This window comes from Lepidothrix coronata, unplaced genomic scaffold, assembly GCF_001604755.1.
Source record: "Lepidothrix coronata isolate B3197 unplaced genomic scaffold, Lepidothrix_coronata-1.0 Scaffold1, whole genome shotgun sequence".
In the NCBI taxonomy this organism is placed as follows: Eukaryota; Metazoa; Chordata; class Aves; order Passeriformes; family Pipridae; genus Lepidothrix; species Lepidothrix coronata.
In genome coordinates, this window is record NW_016690181.1 from 13,078,120 (window position 1) to 13,092,392 (window position 14,273).

The 14,273-nt window shown below is 45.6% G+C and overlaps 1 protein-coding gene across 2 annotated transcripts in view; it reads left to right on the forward strand.

The window, feature by feature from the left end:
• Positions 1-14,273, forward strand: part of SLC22A18 (solute carrier family 22 member 18) — a 64,606-nt gene that overhangs the window by 40,294 nt on the left and 10,039 nt on the right. For both annotated transcript variants that reach the window (XM_017813816.1, XM_017813818.1), the window contains exon 7: positions 5,072-5,172. In XM_017813816.1, the coding sequence (XP_017669305.1) occupies positions 5,072-5,172 (101 nt within the window). The remainder of the gene's footprint in view (positions 1-5,071; positions 5,173-14,273) is intronic.

Consider the following 14,273-nt stretch of genomic DNA (forward strand, 5'->3'; position numbering starts at 1 on the left):
TGATGTTGGATGCTTTCAGATGGTCTCAGCTACAAAGGGTGAGAACCCTGGGACTTAATGTAAAACAGACTATTTGTCATAGGCATCTGTGACATTTGGCAAATCATTTAATTTCTCTGCTCCATCCCCCTGGCTGGACAAGACATTTTTTTCTCTTGTCTGTCATTTCTATTTAGGCTGCAATTTCTTCAGAGCAGAAGGAAATAGTTTGTCCTCTCCTGGAAACACTGAGGTCCTTCCTGATTTTACTTAGTGATTTTAAGGTGTATATGTATCCTAACCGTTTTCCCAACAACTAAAAAACTGTTGGTGGATGAGAGGATCAGGCTGCACACAGGAGAGCCACAGTGTATTTCTTCCCTTGTGCATGATGGTGGTGCTTGTTTTTCTCTTCCTTATATGTTCTGCTCAGTTTTTTGTGTCACAGTAGGAACTGGCTGATACTCAAACCCTTCCCAAACTTGCCTGTTTCCCTGCTTCCTTTGAAGTTGCTGTACTGGCATGGTCCATATCTCCCAATTTGCCTGACTACATATCCTTGGCCACATTTAATAATCTTCATTTTTGCCTACCCTCTAACTTCTTTCTCCCCATACTTGACCAGAAACAAGTTAGCATGTCAGCTTTGTTAGTGGTGTGTAAGGACAAGATGATGTTCTCTGCCCTTCCACACAGAAAATCTTTATGGCTCCTTTACCAGTCAAACACAAAGTGCAGTTTCTCTTGATGATGATTTCAAGAATTGAATTTTGTGCACATCAAAACACATATACATCATGCATCTGAACAAACCAAGGCACTTCCCTTCCAAACAGGGATCTTAAGAGAGAAATTAAGGCACCTTAGCTTTTAGACTTTGCATTTTTTTTCCAATTTGTTTTTGTCTGGAGAAGCCCGTGATGTTTAAATAATAAGAAACATGATTTACAAATAAAATTCTGATTTGTAAACGGTAAATTCAGTTTACAAATGAAAGTAGATTTGGCTGTGGAGTGTGGCTGAATCAGAAGGGGGTGGCATTTCTGGGCTTGGTCAGGCTCATCTGTTATTCCTTGCTATGTCACTGGGGGAACAAGTCCAACTGGAGTTGTAGAATAATACACAGGGAAGTAAAGGATTTCTGATTTTTTTTTTCCCTGTTTGTGTGTAGTTGGCACTGCTGAGATCAGTTATGCCAGTTGGTCCTACTCCTGCCACTGCAGACAGGACACAATCTCAATGTACTGCTGGCTTGCCCTAATAGTGCAATTTTTTTGCTTCTTAAGAAGCTAAACTTCTAAAACTGTATTCTAAAAGGTGTATAAAATTACAGCATTTCATAGAATGAGACAGATGTTTTAAGGGAGGTTTTCTTTGCTGATTCTATCTCATTTCTCATCTTAAAGTAGCATTCATTTCTCTGTTTAAAAATCCCTGAGACCACATCCATATGAGATCTGTGCAGTAATTTCCTGCGTGCTCTCCTTTTTCCAGAGGCCAGGTGAGATACACTTTGCTTTAGTCATTCCTGCTGAAATGCCAATTCCTGCCTGTCGGAGAATCCATTCTTCTTTTCCCGTGCAAAGCAAAAATGCTCACCCAGGCAAAATAAACATCTCCTGCTGAAAACTGCAAGGCAGTTTCTAGGCAAAGAGGATGGAGACAGCAAAGCTGAGATTTAAGGCAGGCTAATAGTCTGTCAATGCATGGCTTGGAGTATTTCCGTAAGGATAGGAATGGGTTCACTTCAGGCACTCCTGCTACACGGATAGCGCTTGCACTACAGTGAAAAGTGATTAAAACCCTAGTGACTTCTCTTTGCAGGTATCTCTTCACTTCAGGTGACTGAACAACTGATGGCAGCTGAAAGGGGAACTGGCCATCACTTAATTCTCTGAGGCTCACAGCTAGAGGCTGAGCTTCTCATGAGCTCATTTACCTTTCATCTCCAGGCTGCAACTGTATAATTAATTAATTGCCCAAATTACAGACCGCTCTCTATTTACTTTGTAAACAAGTTTGTGATATACACCAAAGAAAATCTTTTGTTCCTTATGGATCTCATTGTTGTCTAAAATTAGCTTGTTTGAGACCGAAAGACCCTCCCCAGGAGGGCTGCAGGGCTGGGAACCTCCTCCCTGTGTTGCGTAAAAGCAGACCTGGGCTCTGTGCCTCTTGCAGGAGGGCAGCTGCCAGGGATTTGACAGGCAGCAGACGTTTCCAACACGACCGAATTACCTTCTCAACTGACCTGGGAAAAGAGAGCCTCATTTCATTGTGGTAGATAAGAGACAGAAAGAAAAACAAGAGAATAAAAATCTCGAACATACCTCTTTACTGACCAGAAATCTCCAGGGCCTTGAAAGTACTGATAAAATACCTGCTTGTATGAATCTTTGGCTGTCTGATGCCTCTGGAAAATCTGGTTTCAACACAATTGCATAGGTTTAGCACCTGCATCCCATTTTTAAAAGGATTTTCTTCCACATGTGGAACAGGATTTTGCAGTGAGCCCTAGGGCTCTGCATCCCATCACGTTTTCAGTCCAGCGTAGGAGGGCCGACGGTCCTGCAGAGGCTGTGCTTGCCTACTCACACCATCTTGCAGTGAGGATTGCTAAGCTGGCCCTCCAAAGCCACAGGCTGCTTTTAGACATGTCACATCTTTTTTTTTTTTTTTAAATACAGTTTGGACTCCTGTTTTTCCTTGGTGCTTTTCCTCTCATTACTGCATCTCATAAACAACTTCCCTGCCTTCTGCTGTATAATCCTTGTTATTCAACCCACTGGTGCCAGGTTTTTTTCTAAGGAGTTCACCCCTTGTTTAGACCCACTCAAAAAGGGTGAGGTTTCTGAGGATATTTTTTGCCATTTTCCATTTTTTTTTTCATGTTGAGCCTCGCAGTGTGAATTGAGGCTTATCATTACTCACGTGGCTGCACTCAGCTGACCTGTAGCCTACCCACATGGGAACCTGCTGAGATCTTTGCAAGAAATGCTTGTTCTGATGAGCATAAAACCTTTTTCTAGTTCAATTTGGGGCTCCCCTTGTGGGTTTCACCAAGAAATGTGTTTCCAGTTGAAAAGATCCCCTTAGTTGCTGAACGAAAGGGGGCAAGCAGGTCTCCCTTCTCCACGTGGCTTTAGGAGACCATGCAGAAACAGATACAAAAAAAGACCTTTGCATCTCCAGGGGAGCCGTGCAATGTATAATGCTAATTAAAGAGCACAGTCTATTCCCTTGTTTGGAGGCTTGTTTGGAGGAGGATGATCCAAATCTGCCTTAACTTGATGAGGGACTTCAAAGGGGAGAGGAGCTGTAGAAGCTGGCATGTGGTACCAGGAAGAAGCGCCAGGTATGTAGGAAGGACGAGCCCCTCCTAGGTAGTACTTGCAGTGGGGTAGCAGGATGAAGGGCCCGCTTCAATCTGATCTTCCTACAAGTGAAACCAAATGTGGTTTTTCTTTCATTTCTTCACGTGTGCCTTTTATAAACTTGTGCAACCCTGTTGCCTGATTTGGGTGTTGTGAGTAAATACTGCTATTTGCATGTTACCTTAAGCTGGCTTGAGCTGAGAGCGATTTCAAAGTAACTGGATAAGGATGGGGTGCTCTCCATGAAGGGGTGTGGCGAAGCCATGGATCTTCATGAGTTTCAGCTCCCTGGCACCTTCTCCAAATATCTGTAGAGTAGCAGAGCAGGATGCCCTTCGTGCCCCCCATCCCTCTCCCCCAATGCCATTGAGACAGCTGGAGTGCAGCTACTTCCATTAAGGGGGGAAGACGTGTCTCTGGTGGGGTTCAGAAAGGCTTTGTGGCAAGTCCTGGGCTGGGAGGGTGGTGCTGCCTCGAGGCAAAGGCTTGGGGTGCTTGGAGGGAGGTCCTTGTTGCTGCAGGTGCTCCACTGGTAGTGATGCAGTTTGGCTGCTGGATGTTCGTTTGTTAAGGGACTAAGTCCTCCTCAGCATTTTAACCAGCAATTTGGGATCACTCTCTTCATCCTTCCAGGAAAAGTCTGCAAATCCTTCCCATGTTAGTGACTCGCTTTGCCAGGCCACCGGCTATTTTCTTAGTCCTCACATACTGCCTCCTGGACTCCTGTTTTTCCAGGAAGAAGAGGACCACAGCTCCCTTTTTACCCAGTCTTTGTAACTCAGAGGATCCTACAAGAAAAGGCAGGACCTCTAAGGGTCATCTACTCTCTTCTCTGTTCCCAAAAGGATCAGTGGTCTCTCACAGGCATGTTGTGGGGTTGTTGACACACAGAGAACCCCAGTTTCTTACTATCTTGGTCTTTCTGAGGTGCCCAAGACAGTAGGGGAAGCAGCAGACTCCTACCCCATGCCACGCTTGGAGCAAAATATTTTGCCGTAATGTATTTAATTTGATGGCTCTTTGTGTAGGACGGGAGCATGTGTAAGCACGTCTGTAGTTGTGTGTGTTTGGCGGTGGGGGATACGCACTGTCGTATTTTCATTTGAGACTGAGTGGGCATTTTCCGTTACACTTTCAGAAATTGCCTTAATTGAAAAGCAGACTCAGCCCTTGCTGTTTCTGTCTGTACTTTCCTGACTCCTTGTGTGGACACCACTATTGGTCCACACAAGAAATTTATCACGTGCCACCGACATCATTGCTGAGGTGTGCAGTGAAATCGCTGCATCTTGGGTGATGTCACTGGGTTGTTCCCCATGGTGAAAATCTGAAGTCAGGCAAAAGGGGAGAGGAGTCCAATCAGATTATTTTTATGGTTACAGTCTTGTCTGAACAAGAAAACAAATGTTTTCTTGCTGTCTTAATGGTTAATTTGGCTTCGGTGATACAAATATTTACAAGTTTATAATAAACAGCTGAAACTTCAGCCTACATAGTCACATTATTTAAAGATGAAAGTAAGGGGGATAAAAAAGTTAATACTTGAAGATTAAATTACTACAATGACTTTGAATAGGATTCTACTCATGTTTATATCCAGTGCCGGCAAACCCAGGGAGAGCTCCTGGCTCATACTGGGGGTGACTGAGAGCAGGATCTGGGCCACTATATGCAATACAAGTACACTGATGTATCCTTTACATTAACCCTCCTTATAGGTTTGTTCATGATTATGTTTTCCATCATCTCTATGGATTTCTTTGGCTTGGAAGCAGTGGAGTCTGGATACCTGATGTCATATTTTGGTGTCCTTCAAATGGTAAGTGAAGTGCAAGTCCCTCTCTTAGACAAATTAACCACACTGCTATCTAATTTTCTACCTTTTTGACACATTCCCTTCCAAATCCAGATGCAATATTGACAGGCAAATCCTAGCTCTGCCATACAGTATTTGGCTTCAAAAACAGAAGGTTTTCCAAATTTATTCTGTTCCTTGAAATGGGAAGAAATTGGAGGAAAGAGTGTCCTGAAAGCTTTCTTTCCCTTGTCTCTCTTTGTGGATCTTTAAGCTGTGGAGCTAAAATTTCCTCAGACTGATATGTCCTGTTTTTTGTAAAAAAACTTACATTGAACCTAAACCGCTTTGGCTGGGGTTTTTCCTGGTGCAGGTTAGCAGATTTACATTTACGTAGTAGCACCCTGTACATTTATGCAAGTACATGATCTTACCGGTGTTTTCACAGATCCCTTCAGTGTAGAGGAAGAACTTGTTTCTGCTGTGTGGAAACAAGCACAGCAAGCTTGTACTTTCAAAAAAAAAAAAAAAAAAAGGAAAAAGAAAAGAAAGAAGGAAAAAAAAAAAGGTGGGCAATGGAACATGGTTACATGGTTAAGAGACTACCAAAATGGGTAAAAGGGAAAAGTCAGCTGAATTAGGCAGTAGCAGGGCTGAAAAAATACGGTGTTCGTTATAGCAGAGTGTTCCTTCTGGAGGAAGAGGCTAATAATTTTGCAGAAAGAGCAGCAGATGATTATAAGCAAGCCTCGAGGTAGGAATGCAAGTTAAGCAATACCCTGAAGGAGGGTGGTCTTGTTATTAAATCCGCCTTCATTTCCTGGGCATTGCCACAGAGTTCCTGTGGGATCTGGAGGAGCTTCTCATCTGGGAAATGACAGCTTTAGTTCCTTCCCTTGTGATTTGGATGTGGCATGGTGTTGCCAGTCACCTGGGCTCTGCTCTGATCTCACCGAATCTGGGCATCTTGGTAGAGCAGCTGATGAACATGGCTGTACATCAGCAAGTGGATTCTGCAGAGTAAACTGGCTGGAGCTGAGGAGATGGTGCCTTGGCCATGTCAGGTCTGTGGGGATGACTTTGGACTAGCTGTCTCTTGGTCCTGTGAGCTCAACATCTCCAACAAGCTGGATGCATTCTCCCTTTCAGTCTAATTGTAAAGAAGACCAGTTTGCTGGTCTGCAGCATGAAAGCTGCAGCTGCTTTCCAAAGCAAGCTTCTGACCCAAACTCCACTGCTTACAGAGGCTTTCCCTACGTTAGTTTTTGTATGCTGCCTCCTAGACCAGGATCTGCAGGAATCACTCAAGTTTTAGAAGGGCCAATCTTCTTCCCCATTTGAATGTAAAGGGACTCCCCACAATTGTGCTTTTAACTTAGATATGTGAGTTAAATCCCTGTTACATGTGTCTACACTGAAATAAAATTTGGGATTGCAGCACGGCCGCGGTGTGCTTGTTTCGAGTTGGGTAATGTGGGCGGCAATAGTGTTTTTACAGGAGTGGCTTAGTGTTGCTAGATGCTGGGCTTGGATGCTGCTGTTAGGTCCAGGATATCTGTCTTCAGGACACTGCTGTTGTGTCTGGAATATCTATCTGTCTTCACTGCTATTGTTTCCCAGGTTAGTTTGGTTGAAACTACTGTAGATAAAGTTACCTCCACTGCCGTGCTTGTGCACCCCACATAGAGACACAGCCCTGGAAGATACAGGAATTACAGCATCCACTCTGCTTCCTAATGGATAATCAGATGTCGGTGCTAACCAGGGACCTGACCCTTCCCATAGTCATAGAGTTTCATCCCACAGAGGCCAATCATGCCTATTGCCACAGTCTAGATCTAACCCAGCAGTGGCCTGCAGGCTCAGGTGCAGTATCTACTTTGCTGGAGAGTCTTTGCCTTGGGACATTTGACACAGAAACTGGCTTTTATCAGGCAGTTTGCTTTCATCTATCCACGTAGTTTCTATCCATGTTGCTATTCATATAGGGCATGACACTGGACATCAGAAATATAGGAGTGAAGTGGTCATAGGGTACAAACTTCTCTTCTTCATGTTCGTGCATTGAAGTTTGCTGTCAGAACACCAAAAATGAAAGAGGATAATGCCTTACTTTTTTTTAAAGGGCCAGGACACCTGATTCTTGGTGGCAGCAAAGACATCTCGCCTGGGAGGTTCCAAAGCACTGCTTTCTGCTTTGTTGTTTCTTCTTTCCACTTTATCACTGGTAGTTTCAAACTCTGCTCTGGTTTAAGTGTGACAAGATCCTCGACTGGACCAAATTAGACTCTCACTATCTGGCTTTTAAATTACTGTAAAACATTAGATTTTGTGTCTTTACTTCCAGGTCTCTGGCTAGAACCACCCAAAGATATCTCTCACAGATAGTGACTTGGTTAATGTTTTATGGCTACTTTCTATTGGGGTTTCTCCAGTGGAAGGCATATCCAGGGAGTAGAATGTGTGCCAGCTCTGTCCTGCTGAGCCCCAGATCTGCTTGTGTGCCTTTCTGTTCCCTAAGATGACATTTCAGATGCATTTGTTTCTGCTGTAACAGTGAATTGATACTGCTGAGATATAAATGCAGATTAAGGTGCAAGTAAATTCCACCAGTCTGGATAGGTGAACGATGATTAATATCTGCTGTCTGGCTTCCCCACTTCACTGAGTAAATTACAGCTTTATTCATAAGGAATATAATGTAATTTTCAATGAATTTCATCAACCAAATCCTCATCTTTGATTTCTCATTCCTTAGTTTGCCTTTCTGTTAAACATACTGAGGATTTTCCCATCCTCTTGGACTTGCTCTGAGCCTTCCTGTTAGAGAAAACATGTCCCCACATTTGCATCTCTCCCTGGACTTGAAAATGGATAGGACTTTCATAGATAGAAGGGGATGTCACAGAAATGAAGGGGAAAATAAGTATCCATCCATGTCCTGTTTATTTTAAATCTCCCTGCAGGCACTGAACACAGTGCCTGGGCAGCTGCACAGCACAGCCAGCTGATACAACCAGCACTGTGTCCCAGGGTCTCGCCTGCTCCCAGCACATACTACATGCACCAAGTGGCTTCAGAGAAGCACAGGGAACAGCACAGTAAGTCTTCTCTGAGACCTTTATTCAGCTTTTCCCTGAAAGTCATACACTGACAAAAGCACTGTCTGGTCTGCCAAATCCTGGCAATTTTTATAGTATTATTTCTTTGTGTTATTGTAGTTTTTGGTTTTTAAATCAAATATTCTCAAAACAAACATATTCTTCTTGCACAGAATGTGATGTTGCAGCTCCCTTTCCCAGCCTGATCAGCAATCCCGGGATGACTCAAATAGCGATGGTGTCTGCCTGCTTTCCTCTCCCACCCCAAGGATATTATGCTCCAATTGCTTAATCTAGTTTTTCAGCTTCTCAGCCTCATTTAACCTGCTGTGGTAAGAAGTGGCCAATGCATTGTAAGCATCTGTCTCTCCTTGTTCCTCCCATGAAAGCCAGCGGCAGAGTACCTAGAGAGGAGATCTGGAGTGGCTTTGGGACAGTCCACCTAATTTTAAGTGGGCAACTCAAGTTCTTCATCATCAGTATGTCAAACAGCTCTTTGCTTGGGGAGATCGGCACAGAAACATGAACCCTGCAGGAGGTGAGGTGTTTGCTCCTTTGCAGGTGGAGGATGGTAGTTAGCCCCACTGCTCATTCAGGCATCACCTGAGGGATCCCATCCGGAGCTCCTCAGCCTCACCTCATCATGCTTGGTCCCATCTTGTTGCTTTATGTCCATGCAGGACCCCAAAATCTAGGGGAAGGGGAGTGTCCCATGCCCAACCTGAGAGGATCCCTGCAGGCTTAGAAGGCAGATTTGGGGCTGGTTTGAAGCCCAGGAGCCTTGTGTGTTTTGGCTGATCACTCTCCAGAGCAACTCTCTTGGTGTCTCCCTCTCTGAGCATCAGCTCTGTCCACGTGGGAACGGATCATGGCACTTCCTAGCAGCTCAAGCTGGCACTGGTGATGGGTTTTGTCCCCACCACACCATACATGTAACACCAATGACTACTGCTCATGGCATGGGCCATTCTCAGCACCCTTTTTCCTCCACCAAATAGGCTGCCCACAGCACAGTCACCCTTCACCCTGGCACTGTGGTTCATCTCCTTGCTGCAACTTGTCCCCCTGCATGGAGGGACATAGGTTGCCTTGCTGCTGCTCCCAGCCTGTCTTGCAGAGACTTGAGTTGCCCAAAATAATACATCTGCTGATACACGTTATAAACATTCCCATCAAATTCCATAGGGACTGTCCACAGGGAATGGGGGCTTCCTGGCTCTCTGGATGAAACCAGTGCCAATTTACTTTTTGTGGTTAGGCAAAGAGCATCATCTAATAACAGAGGATATGGGAAACTATGGGGCAGGCTTAGGCACAGTGAGGGTAGGAAGGCTGGGAACAGGGGATAACTTCTGGGTCAGGACAGAGCCAGACAAGGTCAGAGGAGGACGTGGGAAGGCGGTGTCACAGCATTGAGACGAAGAACTGTCTGATGAGGAAACAAAGTTGTTGCTTAGAAAATGGAATGTGACTGAGGCTGGAGTGGACTGATGGGGAAATCAAAATAGCAAGTGGGGGTAATAATTCAAGCCATCCGGGTCTCTGCAGTGATGCTCGAAGCACCCTGATAGCGTGAGGCCATCTGATGAACTGGGACTGTGCCAGCGTAAGTTGCAGAGTAGAAGTCGTGTGGGAGATAATGAAATGAGGAGGGGAAGGCTGACAGCAGGAGAGGTACTTCTGTGCCAGGCAGCTTGCATTGCAGAGATTCCCTTGCTCATGATGTATTTGAAGCATCTTTATCTGATCACTTGTAGGTCTTCAGGCAAGCCGTATGAGAGCCTATCAGGGACACAATCCCTCTGTCCTCTAGGGCTGGACTTACAGAGTCCTCTCATCTCAGAAGCCATGCAAGTGAAATTTCCCTCATAGTGAATGCCTGGGAGTGTGAAATGCTGTTCAATCTCCCTCCAGATAATAATTAATTTCATAATGGTTTAAAATAATTTAATTTTGCATAATGGGCAGAAATGGGCCTAGGCATCAGGTTGTGGGTTTTTTCAGAGTTGCAAGCACAACAGCATGGAGAACTTCTAGGTGTAGTATGTGACTTGGAAAGTACTGCTGGAGGATTAGGCAAGTGAAATACCTTGAGTACCTGGCTGATATCTGAAGTCACATCTGATGCTTAGATTTCAAACCACTGGAGAGGGTGGGGGAAGATTTCCTTTAAGAACTTTTTCTCAAAAAAAAAAAACCAAAGCAAAATGCACCAAACAAAACTCTGGGTGGGACAAAGGGGTAGATATTTATACCCCTGAGGATCAAGAAATCATAAGACATCTGTTCTATTTACTGCATTTAAATTTGTATTGTTAGACAAACCCCACCTCTAGCCATGCAGCTTCTGGAGGGACAAGTTGGTACGGAGTGATCCTGAAAAGATGAGAGAGATTCCTGGAGGAGAGATTTACATTGCATATCATCTTATCACCAGTCTGTCCCTCTCACTTTTTTTTTCCCCTGCACAGCAAAAGAGATGATTAAAGAGCCAGGGATTTAATTACAGCCAGGTATGCCTAGGGGGAAAACCCACTTGCTGAAAGGACCTTGCAACAACAAACAGAAAGTTCTCCAGTTTCCTTGCTTTGAAGGATTTATATCTGTGGAGGGGGGCGGGCTGGAGGGGGAAAGAAAGCAATTAGGCTGGAGTTAGCAAAACACACCAGCCTCTTCCCCCTGTTTGGCAAAGTGCTGCCTTCAGCAGTTTGGTCCTCACCGTCAGCCCTCCTTCCAGTCCCACCACCCTCCTGCTCCTCTACAAGACCTGAACTACTTCTCAAATGATTTCTGGCATCACCGTGTCAGTAAAACAACTCCCTTTTGCCCCGCCCAGGGCTTTGTACCACCTTAATCCTGTGCAGAAAAGCCTCGTGATTTGCTTGACCCCTGTGGTGTGCCCCAGCTGGTGCCCACCCGCGTCCCACCCCAGCCAGCTGAGCTGCGCTCGGCCTGGGAACTGCCAGCCAGGCACAATTTCAAAGGGGAGAGATACAGGTCCAGGGCGTGGGAGGCTGCTTCTGATGTGAATCATGCTATCTGCACTAGGGATGGGGCCCTGCATCTTCTCTACTAGGCTGCACCAGCTTATCTGGCCTGCTGCACCTGCCTTTCCGACCTTCTCATATCTGTTCATTTCCAGGCTGTTGGGTGAAAGGGAACTTCTTTTGTTGCTGAGCTCTGTCAAGCTTTCAATTGGTGCTGATGGAAGAATCTTTAGAAAAAGTCCCATGTCTCTGAGCACAGAGGACCAGCTGAGCATCTGCATAACTCCTCTAACCTCCACTGGTGAGGTCAGCTACTTGCCGGTTCCAGTCCTCAGCTGGGGCTCCATGCAACAAGGCTACTGCTTCAAAAGCCTTCCAAAAACTAGCACCTTAAACCTTCAAAGAGTAACAATCTCTTCCATCCTGAAAGGGATTGCTGAAATTTGTTAGAGGTTAACAATAAAATGGGTAATTGGCTCTTTTGAGCAAGTGGGAGCTGCTGCCTTCCCAGAAACCAAATACAGTGATAGAAGCAGAGAGTATTTTCGATGTGATTCGCTGAATTAGTCTAACAAATCCCCAGTTTGATGAATCCAGCATAATGCTAAGGAAAGATTTGGCTGGTCTTATGCATTTATTGGGAGACTTATTTGCCTTTAAAGAAGGAGAGGGGGGAAGAAAAAAAAGATGAGTTGGTTTTTCCTGTGACATGTGTACACAGCCACAGGCAGTGCCTGTTATTTCACTTGCAAACAATTTCCTCTCTCTTTTGTTTATTGATGACAGAAGGCATTCCAGCCAGGTACACTGGCTCTTCCCCGACTTCAAAGGAGGTCAGGTTACAAAGGCAAGCACCATCTAGGCAAAATGAAATGCAGGAGGGGAAGGCCCATCTCAGTTGATCTTAGGGGAGTTTATGTGCAAGGGAAAAGCCCAGAACACACCAGCGGCAATGAAAATAAGGATAAATCCCACTGCTGCTTTGTCAGCCACCAGACCTTATCCATGGGAGCAGTTATGGCTAAGTCACCTGGGATGTCCCTGCTACCTCTTGGTAATGGCAACACATGTCCAAAATCTTACATGGGAGAGTGCACATGAACCACCTTTCACTTTTACCTCCCCAGATGTGCCTGTGCAGGCAGCTGCTGCTCATGCCAATCCAAGGGCTCTGCGGACAGGGAATATTGCAGGCTGGAAGTAATGGGTTTTCAGGTCTAAATTCAGACTGGAAAGTGAGGTCAGAGCTCCTTGTGATTAGAAATATTATCCAGCACTTAAATCAAGGCTCTGTGTCCAAAATCAAGATCGTGGGCCTTGCCTGCTTGGGCTAATGGATGGATCAGCAGCAACTGTGCTGGGGAGGGAGTCAGGCAGTCCAGATAACCCATGGGGGAGGCTGCAGTCTGTGTAACCCAGGGATTGCTGCACAGCCCCAAAGGGAAAGCAGGTGACTCGGGCTCATGCTTGCCCCTGGAAATAGTCCCATTGCCAAGTTGGTTGATTCAGCAGTGATGTTTTACCTTGTGCTTATATTGCCACAGCCCAAGTGATGGGAAAGCCCATGTGGAATGCCAGCATTGGCACAAGGACCACCCCTCTGCTCTGCTCACTCTGGGGACAGCACGGGGCCCGCACATTGCCAGGTCCTCCTGCTCAGTGCCTGGCTTTGCTGCAGCAGTGCTTGTTGCCTGTGCTTAGGTGCTCATATGTAGTGATGGAGACATTTTTGGGTACACCACTCCCAAGGCCATCAGACCAGGCTTCTCTGGGAAGTTGCTGATGATATATCCCAATGACTCAGGGAAGGGCAGGGATGAGGCTGTGCCTGTACGGTGTATCCCAGTTAAATATGCCATTCAAGCCTGGGCAAATTAGGAAACATTTCCTTTCCTCCAGTGGTTGAGTTGAGCCAAACTGGGGTTCGGGTGATGCCACTGCTGAGTCAATCCATGCCCTGCAACGAGGCTCAGCCCCCATCCCATGTGACTCAGCAGAGCCCCAGCTGGGCCGAGCCTGTAGGAGGGACTGGAAAGTTGCAAAAAGCTAATGACGAATTTTGGAGCACTCAGCTTAATGAAGCGTCACTCAGTGATTTCTCCACCTACCCCCCGAGTAGGAGCTGCTGGGGCCGGTATCAGCCTCCTCTCGTGTCCGCGGCAGGGCTTTCAGTCAGGATGACTCAGGTCACCCCATGCATTGTCCAAGCATTGCGCCACAGCAGCTCAGCCGCTGTCCCAGAGGCTGCTTGGCAAGTGACACGACCCAGGAAACACACACGGGACCTGTGCCACTGTCACATGGCATCTGGGCACACATGAGCCAAGCTCTCAAGCCCTGGTCAAAGGCAGGGACAAGGACAAAGAGGAGGCAGGAAGAACATTTCCTAGGAGCCAAAACGCCGGATTGTTGTGATGTGCCCTTGTGTCAGAAATCCTTTGTGCTCTGAAGCAAAGTGAAGGGTTAAATTTTGATGGTTTTCCATGAAGTTGTAGCTTGTTGGAAATATATTCATTTGTAGCTATTGTTCTTTATGTCAACTTTATTTTTACTACTATTCACTTTTTAGTTTGTTTTTTTGTTTGTTTTAGTAATTAAATTGATTTTTCTGGACTGCTTGTTATAAATTGACATTTCCTTTCTTTCTAATAACTTACTTCCTCATTTAATTTGCACTCATTTCCTTCCAGCTGAATTTGGGTTTTAGCCTTAGGACTACTACAGCAAGGTTGAGCATGGCATAGAGTCACTCCTGGTCCAAGCAGACCACTGAAGTTTTCTGCAGGATGGACTGCCATGGAAAAATTCCATCCCACCAAAAGAGCATTTTGAACGAGAGCTCTTCTTTCAAGTTGGTGGGGTTTTCATTTCGATCATACAAACCCTTTCAAGGCAGGGAAAACTCAGTAGATTCCTATCTGTCCCTCCCCTGACTTTCAGTCAGTCAAGGTTTATTTTCACTGTGATCTCTTCCAGCCTCTGTCCTCTCTTGTCCACTTGGGCCAGCATCACCTGAAGTATGAGAGATGCTGAACAA